This window comes from Scylla paramamosain, chromosome 47, assembly GCF_035594125.1.
Source record: "Scylla paramamosain isolate STU-SP2022 chromosome 47, ASM3559412v1, whole genome shotgun sequence".
NCBI lineage: Eukaryota > Metazoa > Arthropoda > Malacostraca > Decapoda > Portunidae > Scylla > Scylla paramamosain.
This window is the reverse complement of record NC_087197.1, coordinates 5317852-5343245: the sequence shown is the minus strand read 5'-3', so window position 1 is coordinate 5343245 and position 25394 is coordinate 5317852. Positions and strand designations below refer to the sequence as shown.

Here is a 25394-nt window from a genome sequence, read left to right as displayed (position 1 = left end):
AAGAATTTTTTATAGTCAGAGGAGTTAGGAGAGAGGTATACAGCACAGATAAATTTAGTATGAGAGTGACTCTGTAGTCGTAGCCAGATGGTGGAAAAACTCGGAAGATTCAAGAGCGTGGGCACGAGAGCAGGTTAAGTCATTGCGCACATAAACGCAGCATCCAGCTTTGGATCGAAAATAAGGATAGAGAAAGTAGGAGGGAACAGAAAAGGGGCTACTGTCAGTTGCCTCAGACACCTGAGTTTCAGTAAGGAAAAGAAGATGAGGTTTAGAAGAGGAGAGGTGGTGTTCTACAGATTGAAAATTAGATCTTAGACCGCGAATGTTGCAGAAGTTAATGAAGAAAAAGTTGAGGGGGGTGTCAAGACACTTAGGGTCGTCGACAGAAAGGCAGTCCGACCTGGGGACATTTATGGTCCCCTCCCCAGATGGGGACTCCGAGGCTGGTGTAGGAGTCGCCATGATGATTTTAAGATTTTTGAGTGAAGGGTGTCTGTGTTATTAGGTGCTTGTAGTTTTGTGTGGAGGAAGAGAGTTGTCTTTAGAGGGCAGGCTGTGACTCCCCCCTTGTGTTGTGAGACACAAAGGGAAACGTTCAGTGAGGTCACAGCTGGGTTTAATGATAAGTTCACAGCACCCTCTGAACAGTGCCTTAGACCTCACTGGGAGTAATTATCGTTTCGGCAGGTGTCTACTGCCTAATATATATATATATATATATATATATATATATATATATATATATATATATATATATATATATATATATATATATATATATATATATATATATATATATATTTATTTATTTATTTATTTATTTATTTATTTATTTATTTATTTATTTATTTAATTCAAACGAGTGTGTCAGCTCCATATTCCTTAATTTGTATTATAAAGACGTGCATCTGTACTGTACATTCCCCCATATCGTCTGCCTCACAGCCAATGTGTGATATGGCCACTCCTACGATAAAGGAACTGCTTGAGCCTTGGTAAAGAGCAGAAGTGTCGAGCCTTCCGCTCCACCAACTAACTCCATTCAGTCATCACCAAGTTCTTCTACGTCCTACGTAGTAAGACTTACGTTGTATAATGACTATTGACGAATTCAAGCTAATGTAAGAAGTCCAGCAAAAAGCCTACAAAGAGGAAACAGGTTTTATGATTTGAACAATCGTATGAGACAACAGGAATTAAGAAACATGGAGCTGGCACACTCGTTTGAATTAACGCGGGCAACCTCAAACAAGAAAACAAGGCTTTGGAAGAGGAAGTGAAGATCTTGAAAACAAGAGCATCCAGGAGTGACGATGTGGCAGATAAGCTGGAAAATTAAAAGATCGCATGGACTATCAAGATTATTCAAGGTGGAACAACCTGCGCTTCGACGGTCTCGAAGAAAAGGCAAATGAAACCTGGGAAGAAACTCAGGAAAAGGTTCAGTGAGTGCTTCGAGACAAGCTCAACATGGGATCTGCGCTGCTCGAGAGGGCTCAAAGGGATTTCCTCTCACGAAACACCTCATCCCCGCACGATTGTCGTCCAATTCAACAATTTTGCTGATCGACAACAAGCCCTTCGTAACTCTACAAGACTTAAAAATACCAATATATACCTCTCTGAAGATTTGTGTGAGGCTTCGGTGCAAGCAAGGAAGGAACAACTAGCTGCGTTGAAGAAGGTAAGGACAAAAGAGAAGATTATTTTTCTGCCACATACGGGGCCTGCCGCTGCTGCCATTGCTGGTTCTGCTGTCGCTGCCGTCACTACACCTACTCTCTCTGCTCCTGCCACTCCTACCCACCACGCTGGTATGGCAGGAGGCGTGGTGTCGTGACCCCAACCATAAGAAACACCAGATCGAAACATGGCAAATTGACTAATAAGTAAGATAACTAGTTGATTATTTCTTTGAACATTCTACTGCTGTTGCTTTTTCTCATTAATTTTCCATTTAATATTTTTTTTTCTTTTTTTTTTTCTCTCACTTAAACGATAGTGAATTACTGGAATTACTCAGTCCTGGTGTCAACAGTTTAGCAGAAGTTACTACTTTTGGTGAATGTAACAAGCTCAGCCAAAAAGCTATATCCAGTAGAACTGATTCACATGATTAGAAACATATTGATCCTAATTTGAACTTTTCTAACGTCTCCATTCCTTCCACTCAGTATTACTAACAAGGTGATTTCAATTAATGAAAAACGACACCAAGTGTTCTGTTACTAATGTATAATATTTGCAATATCCCTAATTATCTGGATTTTTTTTTTTTTTTTTTTTTTTTTGCTGCATGCAGGTATAGTAACGTGCTATTATATATAGTTGATATATTATCATTTTGTGGAACTAGACTTCCACATGTATATTAAAAATAAGATATACTTTATTATATCGGAAGGCAAGTGTTAGCAAATGACGTCATTGAATCATCATTTATTGAAGCGCCTTACGTGCAGAAGAACATGTACTTTGGAGTCATTTATACGAGGCCAAATGCTGATATTTGCTCATTTATTCATACTTTTGAATATATACTTTGAATATACTCAAATATCTGCAACATATTTTTTTGTTTCGGAAATTTCACTATAGATTTATTAAGCAAAGTTGACAAATACGTAAAATTTTACATTGATCAACTTACCAGTTACGACCAGTATCTCTGTATCACCAAGCTGACAAGTGCTGTCTTAATTGACCATATATGAGTTAACAATCTAGACATAGTTTCTGGTGGTGGTTTACTGCTTACCAATATTAGTGATCACTTTGCCCGTTTTATTCTTTGCAAAGCCCAGACCCCACTCAAAAAAGAAATTAAATTTACTTTTCGCAACTATGATAAGACAAAATTTGTCAAGACATGCAGGGAGCAACACAAAATATCAGAATAGATGACAACCTAATTTTCATGATTTCACTGGTGGTGTAACTAAATAAAAGATGACAACATTCTACTCAAAACTGCAGTAATTAAGAAAAGCAGATAAATAACCTTTGGGTGACCCGTTTTGTTGTTCGCGCACATTAAAGAACGACACAAATACAAAAAAAAAAAAAACACTCAAGAAGATTTCTTTAGGCAAACAATATAAAGAGTTTAGAAATAAAGGATATAGAAATGAAAAATAATTAATGAAATATTAAACAGAAAATAGAAAAGTACCACCATGAGGAATTATATGATTTAACAATAAGCGATACTAAAGTCACCGAATCCATCAAAATTACCAATTGCGTCAACTCTTACTTCCCAGATACTGAAAGCAAGTTAGCAAATGACTTACCCACATGTAATGTGTCACTCTTAAGTTATCTATTAAATAATATCTAGACATTTTTGCCAGCAGATACCTCGCCAGAAGAAAATGCTTCAATAATAAAAACCATAAAGACTCTTCCCGAGGACTTCACGAAATTCACATCAAAGTAATTAAGCTTACCGTTTCTCCTTTTTGCACCAATTACATCGAAATAAGTCTTTCCAGCTAGGCATCAATCAAAACTAGCTAAAAGTATACCTAAATAGGTATAATTTTAGCTACTTTCAATTATAAGTTTAAATTAATTATAGAAAGGTGACATCCAATTATAGAAAGGGGACATCCAAGGGGATATCTCAAATTACCGTCCCATATCTATACTTGCATCTATAAGTAAACTTTTTTGAGCGTGCAATGTACGATAGACTCATAACTTTACTTGAATATAATGAAATACTAAGCACTTGTCAATACGGATTCAGAAAGAATTTTTCGCCAAAAAATATCTGTCACACAATTTCAGTCAAGTGCTATAAGCTCAAGGAAATGGGGAATTTATCATTATCGTATTTCTTGAAAAAAATAAATAAATAAATAAATTGACACCATAAACCATAACATACTGCTGGGAAAGCTGCAGCATTATGGCATTAAAAATGTTTGTTTAGAATAGTTTAGGAGCTGCTTGCATCAACTACTCAGTGTACTGTAATAAACAATATAACATCCCAACTGGAAAAATTAGTCGCAGGTGTTCCTCAAGGATCTACGTTAGGCCCAACAGATAGACAGATAGAAGGACGGACAACCAGAAAGAAGAGTGGTTTACACTACTGTCACACAGCAAATTATAATTATTTTACTTTCGTCTTATGTTCTTGTTAAGGCTTACTTTATTATTCTTGTACTGTGAGTCATTATATTATTATTATTATTGTTATTATTATTATTATTATTATTATTATTATTATTATTATTATTATTATTATTATTACCTTTATTATTATTATTATTATTATTATTATTATTATTATTATTATTATTATTATTATTAATACTGTTATTATGATTATTATTATTATTATTGCTATTATTATTATAATCATTATTGCCAATGTTATTATTGTTAACTGTGTCATTATTACACTTTACTGTAGTGTACACTAAACGTGTCAGTCATGGGCTCTACTTATTCATTTCATCACAAGTGGCTTGTCAACATTCTTTTCATTTAATGGACCCAGCCATGTAACGCTATTCTTTATACAGACAACTACATTCTAGAATGAATGCACATATGGCTGATAAATTACTGAATTTGAATGATATGTTAGATGATGGCATTATTGAGCCCTCAACGTCCTCATGGAATAGCCTTATTTTTTTAATACTGAGGAAAGACTGATTTTAGGCTAGGTGTGTTGATTCACAGTGTTACCCGCTTCCTGTCCTCACGGATTTGCTGCAGTCACTATGCGAAAATAATGAATTTAATGTTTAGAGTTCTGGCAAGTACGTTTGTCACCTGAATCGCGCCCACTAACGGCTTTTAGCACGTGAGAGGTCATTTTCAGTATCTTCGTCTTCCCATATGATTCACAAGTTCCCCCATTTTCTTCCAGTTTATTAACCAAGTTTTCCGCGGTCTTTTGGGAGATGGTGCCTTACCTTACTTAGACGATGTCGTCGTCTCTAAAGATATGGATACACACTGCAAAACTTAATGACGTTTTCTCTTGTTTGTCTCTTGAAGCTCTCAACGCTTCAGCTTCCTGGGTCATGTTGTAGATGCCGCTGGTCCGCACACTTCAGAGGATAAAGTTGTTGCAGTTAAAAGCTTTCTTCGCCAATCATCTGTCACTGAGCTAAACTCATTTTTCGGTCTTTCTGGATATTGCAGACCTTTTGTTCTTTTTCTTTTTTTTTCTTTTTTGCGCAATCCTTTGACCCTTTACTCCCTTACTGGGCGGGAGTAACTATGATCGGATCCCGTAGCAGTTGGCATACGTAAGTCGATTCTGCGAGCTGTTCTTTGCCATCTTCTAAGTCATTGATCATAGTTAAAGGGAAAGGGCCTCCTCGTGGCCTTCTGCCGGGCAACACTCATTAAGGCTTGGAATCATTAAATAGTGGCTAACACTTTCCCTCCACTGGGAGTATTCCTAATGTCCACTGCCCAGTCGATTATATAAGTTCTTGCGGTTGCCAATTTATAGCCTCCACAATGGCAGCGTCCAATGCAGGGAACAAAAGTCCCACTTGTCCGATATGCCAGCAGCGCTTTGCGTCTTTTCGTGGGCGTAGGGTTCACGAGAGGTCGCAGCACCCCGTGGTCTTCCATGGCACGGAGGAGGAGTCTTTGAGCACCGGGCTCCGAGAGGTGAGGTGGGACCCCGAGGAGCTGGCGTTGATGGCTGACTTTGAGGCCAGATATCAGAGGGCCCGTAACATCAATCAAAAGGGATCAAGTGCTCCCCCACCGGCCGCTAGAAGCCATCAAGGGAGCACGTCGGGCGGAGACCTTTAAGGCCCAGGTGCGTCAGGCATCCCTTGAGTCTCAGAGGGCTATTTCAGCACCGGTGGCCTCGAGTCCCACCTCGCCTAACTTGCCATTTCCCATAAGCTCGACCTCTCCCATAACATCTCGGAGTTCTGCCTCCGGTGGTCCCCAGTCACCTCCTCCTCATATAAGGTCTGAGGAGGAAATCCACGCTTGCGTGCATCTCTCATATTCCCTCGGCATTTCCGTCCCTACCTGCATAGGGGATGTGGAGCACCAATTAGAAACATGGTGCCCACACGTGCTTATGCCTAAAAGCCACAGGGTGTGGGCAGCCCGGTGAGCCAAACAAAGAAAGCAAAAGCTAGACGCGACTTTACAAGAATTCATAGGTTATGACGTAAAGAGAGAGGCCGGGCTGTCAAGGAAATACTTACGGATATTCCTGACGGTCCACCCACTATTCCACCCAATATGAAGGCCTTTTGGGCTGGCCTCTTTAGTAGAGCTTCTAATGATGAGCCACGGTTACCTACTGCGATAAACCCCACCCTTAATACCGCCAGTCCGATAAATGAGAATGAAATTTGGCATGCCATTAAGTCCACTAAGGCAGCCACGGCCCCCGGACCGGAAGGTAGGGGACTAGAGGAGATCAGACCCCTCGGCACTTCGAAGCTAGGTTGGGCCATGAACACCTTATTGCTCCTCAAAGATGTCTCTAGGAGTTGGGCTATGGGAAGGACGACGTTTATTCCCAAGAGACCTGATGCTAAAGAACCAAGTGATTTTAGCCCTCTCACAATTACAGCTACATTGCTCAGGCTCTTTAATAAGATCATAGCAGGAGAGCTCATGGCAGCAGCGCCCTTGCCTGCAATGCAAAAAAGCTTTGCGCCTGAAGAGGGTGTGGCGGCCAACATCCTCCTCGTACAAGAGCTCATAAAGAACGCCGCGGCCGATAACACCAACCTCTGTGTCGCATTTGGTGACTTTAAGAAAGCTTTTGACTCAGTGAGCCACCCCTCTTTGGTAGCCGCCACTAAGAGATGGGGCTTTCCGCCTGTACTCACTGAGCTAATTACTAACTTATATAAAAAGGCTAGCACAAATATTATGGGGGATGTTTTTGCCATAAAAAGGGTAGTGCTACAGGGAGACCCATTGTCACCCTATTTGTTTAATATCACTTTAGATTAGGCACTCTACTCAGTACCAGCAGACGTTGGGGCGCATCTGGCTGGTACTCCCCTCAGTTATATCGCCTATGCAGACGATGTTGCACTCACAGCCTCCATCCCCCGAGGCTTTCAAACCTCTATTGATACGCTGGTCATAGAGGCTGGGACGGTGGGACTGGAATTAGGCCACGAAAAATGTGCAACTTTTAATATCATTGAGGACGGAAAGAGGAAGAGGTGGCTGGTTGACTCCTCCACCGCCTTTTATGCCGGGGGCAAGAGTTTGCGAGCTATGAGGCCCGGTGAAACTTATAAATATCTTGGTCTGGAAGTGGGACCGGCAATGGGTCGCGCCGAGCCAAGGCGGGCCCTCGCAGCACTTATCAGAGACTTGGGTGCGCTCCAGAGGGCCCCTCTTCAGCCCCAACAGAAGTTGTGGGCCGTTAAGAACGTTTTGATACCTTAATATCAGTATTCAAGGATTTTGGGCCATACATCTAAAGGCACATTAAAGAGATATGACCTGGAAATAAGAACTTCCCTTAAGAAGGCGCTCCATCTGCCTCGGGATACCCCAAATGCCGCCGCCTACGCATAGGTTGGCTATGGGGGACTTGGGGTGCCCCACTTTATGGTCATTGTGCCTGCCCTATACAGGAGTGCTCTGGAGCGTCTCTCTGAGAGCTCTGATGTAAGGGTTGCGAGGGTGGCTGAAGCACTGCTCCTTACCCCCAGCCCAACAGCTAAGGAGCTTCGCGAGGCTGCGGCCGAGCGACATAAGATGGAATTATATGCCACGGCGGACGGCAGGGGCCTCTCGGGTGAGGACCGCTCTCCGCCCATTCATGAGTGGGTGGATGACGGTACGAACCTTATAAGGGGCTCCACATATATAAATGCAATCAAAACCCGCCTTGGCGTGGTGAACACAAGGCTACGCTCCTCTAGGGGAAGACCTGACGCCCATGCCTCTTGTGACGTGGGATGCGGTGTGCCCGAGTCTCGGCCACCTACTCCAGGTCTGCCCAAGGCTATCTCCGGAGAGGACCACCCGTCATGACCGAGTCCTCTCCCTACTAGCTCTCAAAAAACTACCAAGTTCTTCAGGAGCCTTCAATCCGGACCTCAGCAAGGTTGAGGAGACCCGATATCATAGTATGGGACCAGCAGCAGTCTGTGGTGCTAGATGTACAAATTGTCTCCGACTCTGCTCCTGGAAACGGGCATACTGGACCACGCCCATGGACTGAAGCGGTCCTACTATGATACCGGGGAAATCCGAACCTGGGTCCTGGAAAAGACGGGGCGCATCCCCGTGTTCACCACCCTGACCATGAATAGGCGCGGCATCATTGCCACCGCTTCCTATATGGCTCTTAAAAGCCTTAAGCTCACCAAGGCCTAGCTCCGCCTCTTGACTGTCCGGGGGATGGAGAGGTCCGTTGCGACCCTCCAAGCCCACCGGGACATTGGAGGGTGGGGCTGAAGTTTATTCCTGCATAAGTGGTCTAGCCCATCAATGATCTCGGGCGAACCGCTTCCAAACCCCACTCAGATCTCAGCTCCTTTGCTTCGCCTACTTGAGAAAGACGCTCCATTTTTCTGGGGTGCTGAGCAAGAAACCGCTTTCACTACGCTCAAAACTGTTCGCACTTTGGCGCCTGTTTTAGCTTTTCTTGATTTTAGTAAGCCTTTTTTGCTCGCCCCTGATGCTTCTTGTTCAGGTCTGGGAGCTGTACTTATGCAGAAAAGTGACAGAGGTAAAAATCGATCCATTGCATATGCAAGTCGTATCTTTAATGGCGCTGAGTCACGCTATTCGATCACTGATTGAAAAACCCTTGCAATCATATGCTCTTTGCGGCATTTTCGTTATCTCAATAAGTCTTTAACTGTTAAAACAGGAAAAGACTTATTCAAAAGGTTAGAACCTCACACGACATCTCGTGAGATGGTTGGTGATTCTTGAGGATCATAAACCAATAATTGAATTCCTTCGTGGATCTTTAAATGTTGTGTAAATGTTGTGGCGGATGCTTTATCTAGATCAATATCTCCCCCACCCATCACCAACGATGTCCTGCCCAAAGCACAGAGAAGTGATGCGTTATAGGATGATGGTGATTTATCATCCCTGCTGATGAATTCCACCTTCAGGATGGCCTGCTTGTTAGGCGCCACCTCTTTCTTCCTCACGTGACATCATCCCACAACTAGTTATACCTAACTGCTTAGTGCCTCAATTGTTGCTCAAGATGCATGATTCTGCCCAAGCTGAACACCCTAGCGTACACACAACACGTTGCCAAGCATACCTCTTGCTCGCGGCATAAAAGTCACCCCTCTTACAGGGTACCCATGTTTGAATACCCTGTACCTGAACATCCTTGGGATACAGTGTGTTGACCTACACTTTGGTACACCTTGTGGCCTCTAACGACTTCATGGAGCGAGCAAATTGTAAAATTTTAAAGTCTTACAGCATGTCACGGATGGCTTCTCTCATATGCGGGATTCATGCCTCTCTCATGTTGCAGCGTCCATTAATTAACTCCAGTATCAATGAGTTGCCACACTGCCGACTCTGCCGAATGACATTTGCTTGAGAAATTATTATAAACCCGATGACCATACCAAGTTCGAATCCTGAGCGGAGTAGAAAAGTATGGGCCGTTTTCCCTATACACCCCACGTCCCTGTCCATCCAGTAGTGAATGGGTACCAGGTAAGACGGAAATTGTGTTCCGTATCCTGGGTCTGGGCACCCATGCCAAGTTCCCAGATTACCACCGCAGGCCTCTCGCTACCCAGTGCGAGGCCACCGCTGATGTCTCTCCACTGGCCTCATCGCCACTAATACATACATACCAATACAGAGGGGAAAACAAGAAAAGTATGAAATGTAGAACTATAGTTTAAAAAGAATCCAGTCCCTGGGCGATCCGGGCTGCTGTTGTGAATATTTCTGGCAATTGTGGCGGTTGTCAATTATGCACTATGTACATCGGCGTTGCATTGATATTCAAGGAATGTGGACAATTTGAAGAGTGACTGAGACAGGAAAGATGGATGAACGAACATGTGTCCGAACTATTCTTCCAATAAGGAAATTAATGGTGATGAACAATAAATTAAAGTATAACAATCCACCGTATCGAGTGGATGAGGCAATGAGGATTCGGTTCTAGCGCATCCGGACTTCTAAAACAAAATCATTCCCACTTTGCTTCACATTCTAGTGTCGTGTCCGTGAGTGTCCAGCTGCATGCAGGCGTCCTCCCATGAACTGCGATTGTATACAAACATACTTTTTGTAGTGGCTAGTCCGCTAAATTAGTTTTATTAGTCTGGTTCCAGAGCACTTTATAGCTTACAGACAGCATTATCCCATCACGCATTATTTCGCCATAGAGGCGCGCAGGAAGAGTATTTCCATGGTAATGACATCAGAGGGTGAACCTCTGACAAAGTGCTGAAAGAGAAGCGTGTGATTGACCCATCCCTGGCCATATGAAAGTTCGCTCGTGATAGGTCGTAGCACATGTGTAGACACGCCCCCCCCATCCCCGCCGCTCCCGCCCAACCCAGCTCGGGGTAACGGCGCATTCATTCCTAATGAGAAGTAACGGTATCCCTTATACCCAGGGAGGAGAGACGGAAAGTCTGAAGTGCTCTGGAACCAGACTAATAAAACTAATTTAGCGGACTAACCGCTACAAAAAGTATATTATTAGTCTAGGTTCCAGAGCACTTTATAGCTTAGCATGCGATGAGGTACGCGGGAGGTTAGGGTACTAGGGAGACCGAGGGTAACATCAGGACCAGGATGAGACGATCACCCGAAACTCCAAGTTCGCCATAAATGGAAAATGATAGGAGAATAGCATTCTCGCTTTTATTCATACCAAGTGATTTTAGGCCACAGACTAAGGAGAACAGTAAGCAGTGAATAAAGCTGAAATTTACAAGGTTGGCTCGCAGAGCCAGAGGTCATGTCACTGTACATCCCAGAGGTAGCTCCAAGTGAGGACGAAGGTCGGGTCACTCGGTGAGCTCCCCCCCTTCCTTTTTTACCTAAGGCTCCGCCTTAATCCTGAAGCGGCTGAAGTAAGGTGATGGCCTGAGTACCCGTGGCGATGCATGGCACGGGGACCACCGAGTGTAGGAGGTACCTGTTCCTGAACGAAGAGGCAGACGCCCAGCCCCCCAAGTCCTGCACACTCTGTACTGAATGTGTACGCAGGAAGGCCAGGGAAGCCGCCATACCCCTGATAGAATGTGCCCTGGGATCCCTGCCCGGGTCTGCCAATTCTATTACTTTGTAGAGAAGTCTCGCCAGAGACCTCGGTGACAGTGGCTTAAGTGACCTGGGGTTGCAGAGCAAGTGGTCTGGTGACGCCCCCGGGGTCACGGCGACGAAGTCCCTGAAAGTGTGAACAGGGCACAGGGGATGGGGCCGTCCCGATTCTAGGAAGGACGGAGTCTTGAGCGGCGCGATGAGATCGTCCGGTGATTCATTCTTAACCAGGAACGAGGGTGAGGGTGTGAGGGTGAGGGAAGTCCTGTGTCCGGAGCACACTTGGAGAATGCCTCGTGCCTCATTAGGGCGGCCAGCTGGGAGGCCCTGTATCCTGACGCTAGAGCTATCACGTGGTCGCGGTCCTCTGCAGTTGTTGATCTTGATTTGGGGGGCCGCCCTCGAAAGTGAGGTACTTCAGGACCTTGTGTAGCGACCACTCTACCACTGGGCGTCTTGATGAAGGTCTGGACGCCCTGATGCCCCTGTGTAGCAGTTCCAGCAGGGAGATATTCAGCGTAAACTTAAGCGGGTCTGCCAGGGCCGCATGGTGAGCCGCTATCGTAGCCGGGGCCCTGTTGGTGGCGGTCCCCAGCCACGCTAGGAAGTCCATTACTACTCTTTCCGACACCTGCCCCAGCAGGACTCGTACTGCTTGATGGAAGACGGCCGGTGGGCCTTCAGCATGGTCTGTACTGCTGAGGGGGGAACCGCCCCGCCAGTCCTACTTTAAGAAACTCCAGGTGTGTAACTTCAGTGACGATTGGAGTGGGGAGGTGTCGTTGTCCACTAGGCAGACTGACCCCAGGAGTAGCGGGTTGGGGCACCAGGTCCTGAGCTGGGAGCAACAGGGTTGTGCTTCCCACAAAGGTGCCTCTAGGAGGACCTACCCCGAGTAGCCTCGCAGGGCCTGTACAACTCGGAAGAGGATCTTGGTTCCAGGGGGTGGGAAGAGGTAGATGTAGTTCCACCTGTTCCAGTCCTCCGTGAAGGTGTCCGGACCGCCCGCCTGGGTCCTCTGGGAGAACGAGAGGAACAGTGGTAGGAGGGCCGTGTCCCGGGAGGCGAAGAGGTCCACTTCTAGTGTGCTGTATCTCTCCGTCAGGGACTTGAACACCTATAGTCTTAGTCCACTGTACGGACGTCCTCTTGAAGCGTAAGAGTGCGTCCGTCCGGGTGTTGTTTACCCCCCCTCACGTGCCTCGCTGACAGGTGGATGTTCCTCTTGGAGGCGCGAGCGAAGATCTCCTCCGTTAATTTTAGGAGCGCTGATGACCTCGCCGTGCCTTGCCTGGCAATGCACTGCACCGCTGCTGTGTTATCCATATCGAACCTGATGGCTGTATTCCTGATGTGAGGGTGCCGAAGTAGCCATTCCTTGGCCATCCACAGCTCTCTCAGGTTGATGTGGGACTCACGCATTCCGTCCTCCCACCTTCCATACACCTGATGACCCTGGTCCGACTCATAGCCCCAGCCTACGTCGGACGTGTCTAATGTCACTGTCAAGGTGGGCGCGGGGGGTAGCCAGGGAACTAACTTCTCCAGGGCGCCCTTCCTCAGCCAGGGTCGAAGAAGTTTGTGTAGGTGGCTTGTGATGTTGCGTTGCAGGTCCCTCGGGAAGATGGGCACGGCGAGGTTTACCTCCCTGGTCAGCCGGCGGTGCTTGAGATGGCCCTGCGGCCGGGGCCGCGAAGTTAAGGGTACCGAGGAGGGACTCCCATTATCTTCTTGGGAAGGTGGTCAAGAAGTACGCCCTGCGTACTTGTTTGCAAGTCTTAAGGGCGTTGTCTGTGACCAGAGAGAGGGTCGCGGTTGACGTGTCCCACATGATCCCCAGCCACTTTAGCTGCTGCGAAGGGGTGAAGGAGGACTTGGGCTCGTTTATAACGAATCCCATTTCCCCCATTACCCTCCCAGGCGGGCGAGTACAGCAGCCAGTCGTCTAGGTACATGAGGACAGACACCCCTGCCCCTGCCAGGACCGAGGCGACTACCCTCCCGAGCTTTGAGAAGACCCTCGGGGCGAGAGAGAGTCCGAAAGGGAGCTTAGTGAACTGGTATGTGTCCGATCCCACCTGGAACGCCAGGAAGCGGTGAAACCTTGTGTGGATCGGGACGTGCCAGTAGGCATCTTTGAGATCCAAAGATGCTAGCCAGTCGCCCTTTTGGATTGTCATCTGAACTTGGGCCACTGTAACCATCTTGAAACGCTGGGGTTTCAAGAACTTGTTCAGTGCGCTCAGGTCCAAGACTAATCTTACCCGACTCGAGTCCTTCTTGGGGACTGGGAGCACCTTTCCTGTCGCTGGTTCCACCACGCCTTTCGCCAACATCTCTTGGACGTATGTATTCCCGGATCACAGGAGACGTCCTGGAGTTGGGGAGTGGTCGTTGGACAGGCTGGAAGTAGAGGAGGTAACTTGGTGAGTCTCAGTCCCTGAGCTGCAGGGGTATGTCCACCATTTTGTAATTAATCAAAGATTTTGCAATATACAAAATATAGAAGTAGTTAGTCACCGGAAGTGTAGTCCAAAGCCAGGTGAGGCCTTTCCTGATCACGCAGGCCGCCCATCCCTGCTGAGCCCATGCGTGACCCCAGCCGAGTAGGCAGCCGTGTGCGTAATCATTTCCTGGGAGGCCAAGGTCTCCCTTGTTGATGCTGACCTCCTTGACGAGGGGGGAGCGGTGGAAGACCAGCTGGGAGCGGCCGCAAGTCTCTCCCTCCGCGGTTGCTGATGCTGCCTCCTGGGCGGGAAGTGGGGCCCCGGCTGCCCGCTGGCCGCGGGGAGCTGGGTCGCACCCTTGCCCCATGGTTGGTGCCTCCAGTCCTGCTTACCCTATGAGGACGAAGGAACCGGTCGCGGCCTGTGGACGAACAGAAGGCGACCCTGAGTGGCTGGTTACCGGGAAGGTGGAGTATACCTATGTACCAGTACGTGTAGGAAGGAAGACTTACTTGTACTGGGGTGGTGGAGGGGGTAGCTGGATGATGGTTGGGACACTGGCGAAGACCTTGTCCGTGGCCTCAGCGTCGAATAGACCAGAAGAAAGGGGTTCCGCTCTAAGGACCCCGCGCTTGGTCGCATCCGGGACGCCTTTCGCCGCCAACTTCCTGGCTTCCGTCCGCGCCTCGGCCAGGGTACAGGCGAGGTGCGGGAGGTCGAACGCCATCATGCCGGCCGTGCCCTCCGCCACGGCTGCCATCATTTTGAGGATGTCACTTAGTTGATGAGGAGAGGCAGAGTGAAAATTGTCGGCCAGTGACGTCAGACCATCTCTCACGACCGAGACCAGGCCGACTGTAGAAAGCCTGTAGGCGAAGTCAACTTCTGCCTGGGCCTCCGTCGCTGCCAGCCTCTGGTCCGGTTCACGGACTTGGTATGGCAGCGTAGGCGTCACCCCTCCCTTCCATAGCATCCTCGCTAGCCTGGGGACGGCGTGCGGAGCTCCTTCCATGGTCCACTGCCTTCTCCAGCATGGATGCTACGTCCAGCGACTTCTGACGGGTTCGGGAGATTTTCATGGCTGACGGGGTCGGTGACGTTAACCAAGGCTTCAGGCGATATTTGAAGATAGTGACCCCCTCATTCCTCGTAGCAAACTTGATTTGCACATCGTCCCTTCTCCACCCTGACAGGGACAGCAGGTCAGGAGAGAAAGCCACGATCTTACCCTGTTCAAATTGGTGACAACAGGACAGTGGCAGTACCGTCCAGTGATAAGGCACCAGGTTTGCGTCTCCCTCCTCTTCCTGCAGAGGAATGTGCTCCCAAGGTGCCAGGAGCGGGGGTAGGGGTGAGGCCCCGCGGGAGGAGAAGGCATCCCTTTCCAAGGGTTCACCACTCCAGCCTGGCCTCGGCTCCGGCTCTAACTGAGATGGAGTCGAGGACACTACAACCGGAGAGGCATTACCTTGGAGGGGTACAGAGGGAAGTGCAGGTGAGGGAGAGCCTGAGGGGCCAAGGAGGCCTTAAACTCAGGAAGTAGTGAAAGTGGAGCATCCTTAACTTCCGCTCTCATTTCAGATTCAAGGTCAGGTCTCGCACCGCCTCCCGAGACGTGACCTCTCCTGGAGGGGCCGGAGCGCCGAGAGCGGTGGCGTCTACGCCTAGGGGGAGAGGGAGAGGGGGACGCTGAAGGTGAAGAAAGAGAGTAAGCCGACGAGGACCGAGAGTCCGACCTCGTGCGGCGTGACCTCTTCACCCTAGACCTATCCCTGCCATTCCGTCTCTTGCGGTGATGTCTAGGGCTCCGAGGAGTCCTACTACGCCTGTCCACCGCAGAAGAGCTCCTCCTACGATGGGAGGATCCCGTAGGGGAACCCCCACGACTAGGAAAGGGGAAGGAGAGGGGCTGCTCTGATTCAGCGAAGGGGCGCCCTCCCGTGAGGCTTCAGAGAGGGCTCCACGAGGTACTGGGGCGGGTATCCTTCCCCGAAGCCGTCGTGCCAGTTGAGGTCGTCCTCGTGCGAGACAGCCCTAATTCAGCAGCCAGCGCGGTGTCTTCCCAGTGTACCGAGGCATCACCGCGCTTAGAGGCAACTCTTCTAATCCTCGCCCACACATCCCTAAGGGCCACCAAGGGAGGGGGGGGCTGAACGAGTACCTGGGGGAAAACGCCTGAACTCCCCTAGCCACATACAGCACACCTGGCAGGCGGTGGGGTCGTACCCCACTAGGATCCCGCCAACAGGGACCCGGTACCCGGTCACCCAGCGCGCCCCACGCACAGCTCGGAGGCCCGCCAAAGCCACCCATCTAACGCGTGGTCAGGGGGGAGCGCTCGGAGTACTAGGGGGGATTCCTGCACGGAACAACCCCCTAGTAGCCAAGAATGTAGATGCCTTCTCGCCAGAAGCGAATACTACTGCTACAGACCAGACCGTGGCCCCCAACGGGGAGCCACGATGGGACCGCAGGGCAGGTGTACACCCCCGTCATCTCAACAGGGAAGGGTGATGACCCTCGACGAAGCCCGTACCGACAGAGGCTCGAGCGTGAGCAGCCAGCGGGTCCTCGCAAGCAGGACCCGGTACACGTCACCGAGCACGCCCCACACACAGCTCGGAGACCGGCCACCGCCACCCACCTAACACGTGTTCAGGGGGACACTCGGATTACTAGGGGGGATTCCTGCACGGAACAATCCTCTAATAGCCGAGAACGTAGATTCATTCCTTTTCCTTGGTAATTACCCTTCGTCAGATGTAACACAACTGACGAAAACAACACATAAAAGAAACAAACAAAAGCAACGGAAAATTACCCCACTCCCGAGAAAACAGCCACGTGGAGCTGGTAGTCATCGCCTTCGCCTTAGAAACATTCAGTCAGGAGGAGCAACATCCTAAGGTCGAGATAATAAGTAGCTAAAAGAGAAGGCCCTAAGCCTACACTACTCGACCTTCGGATCCCCAACAAACACGTGGGGCTCTACCAAGGTAGGCAATCCTAGGAAAAACAGGAAATCGAACTTACCATTGCGAGATGCGATCACGTCGATTTCCGCCAACAAAATGAATGCGCCATCACCCCGAGCTGGGTTGGGCGGGAGCGGCGGGGGTTGGGGGGGAGGTCTACACACGTGCCACGACCTATCACGAGCGAGCTTTCATATAGCCAGGGATGGGCCAATCACACGCTTTTCTTTCAGCACTTTGCCAGAGCTTCATCCTCTGATGTCATTACGGCGGGAATACCCTTCCCGCGCGCCTCTATGGCGAAATAATGGGGATAGGATAATGCTGTCTGTAAGCTATAAAGTGCTCTGGAACCTAGACTAATAAAAGACTTATTGATAAATAAAGCTACCTGTAGGAGTCCGAGTGTCAACATAGCTGAAGATTTAGGAGTCCGAGTGTCAACATAGCTGAAGATTTATGGGGAAGACTGGCCCAATTGAGGGATGAAATAGGCCCTGTACATCATTTGTTACTGAATGAACGGCATGCATCCAAAACAACAGATAACCAGAAAAGGAATCTCAGGAGACTGAAAGACTCACGTAATGTAATTTTGCATAAAGGATAAGCATAACCTAAGATAAAGAATTTAATGATTCCTGACTACACTTCTTAAATAATATAACGATATATATATACACTTTTCTTTTCTTTTTTTTTTCTTTCAAAATATAGCGGTGTATTGGATTTTATGAACGGTTTTCTTATGAAAAAAAATAAACAATATGCCTCCCTGTGTTTCAAAACACTGGCCGGACATCCACTGATAAGCGACCAGCTGTGTACACGGATTACTGTATGTAGCCGTCCACCTTTTGTTTTTAAACAAAGCCTGGATCGCTCCCTACAGCCGGACAGTCACAGACACGACACCGGGAGTAGGTTACATTCAGGCAGCAGTTGGAAAAACATACCTGCTCTTTCATTCCAGTTTGATTACAGCCAGCAATCGGTTTGCGTCAACACTCTACCATCTTGGAGGACGTTCCACCCAGACTCTAGCGAAGTACTCTTTTTAGTCGCAGACCTGTGCTGATTGGTACTTAACTACTTGTGTGCCCACCTAACTCAAGGTAGATATTTATAACCTGACACTGTCCTTCTTTGCCAGTTTTGCGATAGTGGTCCTTCGAACCGGATCCTCATTGGTGACTTCAGTCGTGCCGTGCCGTTCGTGTCCGAGATCTCTATTGTCTGCTTTGCCGCTAACGCACCGCAGAAACGGCAAGCAGACACTGATATGCTCAAGTGATATGTCTGACAAAGGCGCGGTGGTTTCGGCACTTTACGCGATAATAATAACAGCCAAAAAAATCCATTTTCTTATATCACCCATGATTTTATTTAGTTTTCTTTTTTTTTTTCAGTGGAGGATATAAGGAAACAAGAGAATCAGGGCAAGGTTTAAGACAAGTATCACCACGCTCACCAAGGATCTGGAAATGTTTGTTCATGTCACTAACACGCATGATATAGAAAGCAAGGTAAATCGACTATCATCCAAAACATCCTAGAGAAAAATCAACAATACATGAACAGATGCATCAAACATGCTTACAGGAAGAAATGGTAGAGGATTACATGTATGAAGAAGTAAACGCGATCATTTCTAAATTAAAGGTCAGTCAGGGTCGAATTCTGGGTTATATATGAATGTTTCATTCATCAAAACAGAAATTTAACATATATTCAGAAGCTCTTCTACCTTATGGGCCAGCTGGAGGGAGAGGCAACGCAACTTGTATCGTGTTTTAAACTCGAAACCTCAACCTATGAACCAGCCATCCAACTAAATGACAATTATGGCAGGGAAGATAGGCTCAAGTATGCCCTGGTGATCGAACTAACTAGTCTCCAAAAATGTAATCATGATATCACTAGCCTTAAGCAATTTATAGCAAAATATGAAAGCCCATATAGATCAGTAGTGAAGAAATGTGTTCCACATTCCTTATAAATTATCTTGCAGACCCTATAAAAGAAATTATAAAAAAAGGTGATGAAAGAAAACCTATTGGACAAAGAAGAAACTTCAAATTGAGAAATGAAATATTTACTCAAAAAAGTAATCCATCTATTGTTGTGAAGAAAGTAGAACATCATACAGTAGTTTCAATATCGGTAAAAATAGGGAATAGCCTAAATTTAAATGTGAACTGTGCCAGAAACAAAAAATTTTTCATGGTTTAAGTTTCGCCAATATTTAAATTCTGACTCAAAAGTAAACTCAGCAATTAAGGTTACGCAGTGGATGTTTAGAACCTTGACACGGTAGAAATGGCTGTACAAACCCCAACATTAAAAATTACAAGTTCTGTGAGAAAAAAAAAACACTACCATGCCCTGTGTAAAAAATAAAACAAGCAACAAAACAGAGTGAAAGCCAAGCCGAGAGAAGCAAGTATATTAACCTTAACTTCCAGGGAAAGAACTATCTTACTAATGTTACTCCTCATAGTCATGAGACAATTAGACAATAGCAATTAAAAAAAATAGCAATACCATCCAAATAATAACAACCCCATGAAATAAATTATATAGCCTAAAGGAACGGTCATGAATATAAAAAATTTATTTTCTTCTTGGTTATGTAAACAAAATTTGATGTATACTTTTGAAGTCAGTAAAACTTTAGAACAAGAAAATTAAATTAAATTGCAAGCTACAAATCGTTAAATTAAATGCTGATATTTGGGGATGGAGCGGAGTAATATCCCTTGTTTACAAGGCGACTGGAAAATAACCATATTCCTGGATTCTCCTGGGCCAGTCGCATGAAAAATCCCAATCACAAAACCTTGTAGATTAAGAGAAAATATGCCAGAACTGATGATAATATGTATTTTTAGCGAAATTCTTTGTTAATACTTAGATCCAAAAATTATTAATAGTATTAGAATCCAGGAGTACGTGGGACCATCAGCAAAAATGTTCAAGAATGATTTATGAATGTAGAGGGGGTCTAAACTATTAAGGATATTGCAAAATTATGTCTTTTAGTACAGGCGGAGGACTAGTTTTTTTAGGGGGTAAGGCGGCCGCTATAAAACTTGTGTGCTAGTTTCCGGCGTCAAGGCCCACATCACCTCGACTTGTCAAGGTGACAATCAACAACATTTCCAGCGTCAGAACCTGACTGACATCGTTGTCCACAGGTACGTTCGTCAGGATTGTTTAAAAGTGGTTCATATGAAAATAACCATTTTTGTATCTGTATGTATTAATCATATGTGTGAGCCTAATTGACATCGTTGTCCAGAGAGAAGCATGTAAAACTCCTTTTGCCAGTTCTTTTTTTTTTTTTTTATGAGAGAGAGAGAGAGAGAGAGAGAGAGAGAGAGAGAGAGAGAGAGAGAGAGAGAGAGAGAGAGAGATGATAAAATTTAGAATGCAAACAGATTAGGGAAATTGTTCTTTGATAAGGTAATAAATAGTCAAACACCTGTGATATATACACAACTGAATGTAACACCTACACAGTTAGGACATTTTCTATCAAAAATTAAGACAAACCCCTTAGGCACCAATTATTTGTTATAACATATTCATTTAAATTATTATTATTGTTCTAGATTGTGCACCACCACTGTATCAGATTTGATGATGGTTACTTGTCCAGTCGATTGATGATGCTTGGTGTGTCGGTAGCGTGGAGGACCGGAGTGAGGCGGTGATTCTGGAAGCATGGAAGTCGTGGGTAGTTGGTTGATATGTTGATATATACGAATAAAAGACACGATGATGAGAGTTCTTGATTTAATAAATGACTGATTGTACACACTGGACTCGAGAAGAAATTGTAACGCGACGATTGATTGTTCTCTCTCTCTCTCTCTCTCTCTCTCTCTCTCTCTCTCTCTCTCTCTCTCTCTCTCTCTCTCTCTGAAGTGATATGGATGATGACTGAGCAGCGTCTCTCAAGACTGACTGTGACTGATCGGAACTGAGTGAGAGACCAAGACTGACTGCTCGTGACTGGATGACTGACTAACTCCGACTCTGACTGGGACTAAATTCTCTCTGGACTGAACTGGAACTGAGAGCTCGCTACCATGCGGGCTGTATTTATCTGAGCTAAGTGGATCGCAGATAGTTATCCCTAAGGACTGGAAGTGGGCGTGAAATTGAGATAGACAAGGAGGAGAAATGACCAGGAAGGAAGACATATGTACGGAGGTGTTGTCAAGGAATGGAAGTAGGTGTGAAATTCCCTTGAGAAGTGGAGAAAGGACTGGCTGCCCATGGTACACGTGTAGGATGAATATAAGAAATAGTGAAATATATATATAGAGTAATTGTTGAGACTGATACATTATTATCATTATTATTATTATTATTATTATTATTATTATTATTATTTATTATTATTATGAACTGATCAGCTATCATAGTCCCTGGTATAAGAGGTTCTACTTCTCAAACACACTCAAGCACATTCATCACAAAAATAATTTGAAAACTATTTGTTTTTTAGAGGCTAACATCAATAAAACTTAATCTGGTTGTCATGGAGTTTTTTCCAGTGCCTTATAGACCTCCGGTTAAAACGCTACCATATAAAGCAAGATCAAAATTATTGGGCACAAACCATGACTGGTGGCAGCTAATCTTTTTTTTTTTTTTTTTTTTCTATATCTATTAACAACAACTAAATCAAAACTAAAGTGAGCAATAAATTAAATCAAAGGAAAAGTCATTCAATACTAATTTGAAATAAATATCCCAAAATATAATGAAAAAATGTTAATTAAAACACAAAAGAGGAAGAGTCATCAATCAAAAACCCCACCCCATGACAAGAGGACAGGGAGGCAAGATTACCAAATTAAGGACCTTGTTGGATCAGTGATCACGGGAAACATTCATCCTACAGTCTTCATTAGCCAAATTGAAAATCAAATTGATAGGCAAAGGAACCCTAAAGGTTCAGGGATTCACTGGGAGCAAAACAAGTCAACAATATAACAGCTTCTGTATCCTATACATATAAAGGAAAAGAATACTCCCTGAGAGCAGTGATGGTAACTCACACACACACACACACACACACACATAAACGCACACACATGGCCCCAGGGCCTCTTAGATCAACCGATAGGCTTGTGACAGCTCTCCTTCCATTAGCGCTACAGATAACAGCGCCAGCCTTTGAACGACAAGGAACAATACAGCACATACAGGACCGAAAAAGGACATGGTTAAATCAGAAAATTCAGGCTGTGTACTGGCTGACCCAAACATCACGAGTGATGGTGATATATCTCTCAATAGGAGGATATATATAAAACTTTTGCATAGTGTTTCTAAAGTTGTGGTGTATAAAAATCTCCTGACACAAGATCCCAATACTTTTTTGCAATTTTATTTTTTATGTAATTAATATGGTGTGACCAAGACAGTCTGTTGTCAATAATTACTCCTAAAACATTTGTTGAATCAACATTCTTTAATTTAACCTGGTCTATATAAACCTTTATTGGATTAGTTTTATCAATTTTACCTCTTCTTAAAAATCATGTAAGGGGTTTTTGAAATATTCAATAAGAGTTTATTTGCATGAATCCAATCCATCAACTTTATCAGCTCTGAATTTATCAATGTAACCATTTGATCAATATTAGAAACTTTTAAGAAATAAATTTGTGTTATCTGCAAAAAAAAAAAAAAAAAAAAAAAAAGTATTTGTAACAAGAACGTTGAAATGTTAGCAATGTCGTCAATATATTATATCAAAAACAATAACGGTCCCAAAATCGACCCTTGTGGAACACCATTTGTAAGGAGGTCCGTTCCATGTCCTGCTCTGAGACCAAATTGATATTTATGTAAAAGATTATGTAATTTTATAAATTCTTGTAGTCTTTTGTTCGTAATTTGTTCCATTATTGTAGAGAAAACACTTAATACGGAAACTGGTCGATAATTATTCATCAGTGTACAGTCACCTCCTTTATATGGAAATAACTTTAGCAGTTTTTATTTCCTGAGGAAATACACCTTGTAAAAAAGACTGGTTTATAATATGTGTCAGAGCCTTTAAGAAAATCTCTTAATGATATCAGTTGTTATGTCTTCATATCCTGGGCTCTTTCTCTTTAGCATTTTTATTACGTTAGTGACGTCATGGTTGTCCGTAGGCTGCAAAAACACTGAGTTGCGGTTTGGTGCTGGTAAATATGAGGAGTAAAACCGCTGGTAAATATGAGGAGTAATGTCGATTACAAACAGATACAGAATCATTGCTATTCTTTCCAATATTTACAAAGTAATCGTTAAAAGCATAAACAATAATTTCAGGATTCTCGTCTGTTTTATCATTCACTATAATTTTATTTGATTTCAGAGTCGATTTCTCCTTTTTATTGATAATTTCATTGTTCAGACATTTAAACAAGTTAGGGGTGGGGGGAAAACACAGTGTATGGAGTTAAGTTTATTCCCGACCGGTTTCGCCTGCAGCTTCTCAAGGGGAACTGGGTTTCCTTCGGTCCAGAGCCTCCTTATATTGGGATGGTGGCAACTCATGGTGCACCGCCGAACCCCCCCCCCCACTGCGCCCCCTCAAAAAAAAATAATAATAATAATAATTACTTTCCAAGATTTATTTGTTTCTTATATTGTCTTTCAACAGTTTCTCGTAATAGCTACGTTCAACTTGGTGAATGAACTTTTGAACGTTTCTTTTATATAGTTTGTAGTTATTTATATTTTCTTAAGACAATCTTTTTAATTGCAGCTTGTTATAATTTATTTTTAGTTGTTATTGACTCTTTCATGGCAGACGTTAACCGTGGCTTCCTGTGCTTGTAACCTGTTTTCATTGTAAGTACTGGGAATGCCTCCTCATAACATTAGGAAAACTCATTATGGAATTATGGAATTCAGTGAATGCTTCTTGGCAATCAATAGTATGGACAATATTATCCCAATTTACAGTATTACAGATTTCAAAAAATTTCTTTATTCTAGACTCATTAAAAATTCTCTTTGCTGTAGTCTTGTTATTTCTTTTTTCACTATAGGTTTTCTTAATACAAAATATAGGAAGGTGATCTGAGATATCTGTGTACAACACGCCATTTACAAAACTATTACTGTGAGCATTATTACAAAATATATTGTCAATAAGCGTGGCTGAAGTACTAGTAATTCTTGTCGGTTTATTAATTAATGGTAAAAAGGAGGAGCTTACCAAAGTATTTATGAAGTTTGACATTGGGAGATGTCTTTTATCTCGAAGCAAATCTAAGTTAAAGTCTCCCATAATATATATCTCCTTTTGTTCTTTATTCACCATATTTAAAATTTCATTCATGCACTCAAGAAAGGGATCAGTTGGTGAGGGGTATAGACAACTCCAATTATTGTTTTGTTTTGTTTTGTTTTGTTTTGTTTTGTTTTGTTTTGTTTTTTGCCTTGTAGTTCTGAACTGTTCAGTTTTATTAATAATGATTCTGCGTTATTATTACTGATTAAGTCACCTCTATCATTAAACACTATATCTTCTTTAACATATAACGAAACACCACCTCTCCTCTCTTTTCTGTATAGATCCCTCTGTACATAGCCTTCCATGTTATACAGATTGGTATTTGCTTCATTAAGCCATGTTTCACTGAGACCAATAACATCAAAGTTAATTTTAAAATTTTGTACATGTTATATTTTTTTTTTTATTTATTTTATCATATTTTGTTTATTTATTTTTCTATTTATTTATTTATTTTATTTATTTTTTTGTGCACTGCGAATATTTAAGTATAATAAAGAGAAGTTATGTTCACTTATTTTGGGTGTTGGTTGGGTGTTGCACTAATTTCTCTAGGTCGTGGAGGATAGCAAAGTTGAACGCTAGTTCACCAGGATGGTCAGTGAAGGGAGAGGAAAGCCAAAGTTGGTGGTGAACATTGAAGTCTCCAGGAATGGAGATCTCACCAAAAAGGAAGAGTGAGAATGTGCCCCACTTTGGAAGTTAAGTAATTAAAAAATTTCTTAGTCAAATGAGTTGGGTATACAAGTATGAGAGTATACAGAGCAAATAAATTTAGTTTGAGAGTGACTCTGTAGTCGTAGCCAGATGGTGGAAAACTCGGAAGATTCAAGAGCGTGGGCACGAGAGCAGGTTAAGTCATTGCGCACATAAACGCAGCATCCAGCTTTGGATCGAAAATGAGGATAGAGAAAGTAGGAGGGAACAGAAAAGGGGCTACTGTGTGTTGCCTCAGACATCTGTGTTTCAGTGAGGAAAAGATGAGGTTTAGTAGAGGAGAGGTGGTGTTCTACAGATTGAAAATTAGATCTAAGACCGCGAATGTTGCAGAAGTTAATGAAGAGAAAAGTGTCAAGACACTTAGGGTCGATACCAGAACAGTCCGACCTTGGGACATTTGTTTTTCCCTTCCCAGATGGGGACTCCGAGACTGGCGTAGGAGTCATCATGATGATTTTGAATTTTGAGTGAGGGGTGTGTGTGTACGAGTAATTAGGTGCTTGTAGTTTTGTGTGAAGGAAGAGGGTTGTCTTTAGAGGGCAGGCTGTGACTGGCCCTTTGTATTGTGAGACACAAAGGGAAACGTTCAGTGAGGTCATAGCTGGGTTTAATAAGTTCACTGCACTCCTTGATCCAGTGCTTTAGACCTCATTGGGAGTAATAATTATCGTTTCAGCAGGTGCCTACTAC

At 44.5% G+C, this 25394-nt stretch overlaps 2 protein-coding genes and 1 long non-coding RNA gene across 10 annotated transcripts in view; 1 reads left to right on the top strand and 2 right to left on the bottom strand.

Moving 5' to 3' along the window:
* The window catches only part of LOC135095001 (ankyrin-2-like), a 195925-nt gene that overhangs the window by 153779 nt on the left and 16752 nt on the right, over positions 1–25394 (bottom strand). For 3 of the 8 annotated variants that reach the window (XM_063995588.1, XM_063995582.1, XM_063995584.1), the window contains exon 2: positions 20326–20390. The exons of the other annotated variants lie outside the window; for them this stretch is intronic. The gene's annotated coding sequence lies outside the window, so the exon portion shown is untranslated. The remainder of the gene's footprint in view (positions 1–20325; positions 20391–25394) is intronic. 8 annotated transcript variants of the gene reach the window in all.
* On the top strand, positions 876–20080 carry LOC135095005 (uncharacterized). Its single transcript, XR_010264020.1, has 2 exons — positions 876–1892; positions 18082–20080. It is a non-coding gene; the product is annotated as an uncharacterized LOC135095005 (long non-coding RNA).
* Positions 10862–14349, bottom strand: LOC135095004 (uncharacterized). Its single transcript, XM_063995597.1, has 3 exons — positions 14210–14349; positions 13771–14118; positions 10862–13653 (listed from the first exon to the last, which is right to left on the bottom strand). Exons 2-3 carry the CDS (start codon positions 14062–14064, stop codon positions 13300–13302), a joined length of 648 nt encoding a protein of 215 aa, XP_063851667.1. The 5' UTR covers positions 14065–14118; positions 14210–14349; the 3' UTR covers positions 10862–13299.

What these genes read in the sequence shown, in the direction of transcription:
- LOC135095004 (XM_063995597.1), bottom strand. Translation starts at nt 14,064, where the DNA reads ATGGGGCAAGGGTGCGACCCAGCTCCCCGCGGCCAGCGGGCAGCCGGG. An exon ending in GGCTTTGGACTACACTTCCG is followed by an intron (nt 13,654 to 13,770) that starts GTGACTAACTAC and finishes CTCTACTTCCAG; the next exon opens with CCTGTCCAACGACCACTCCC.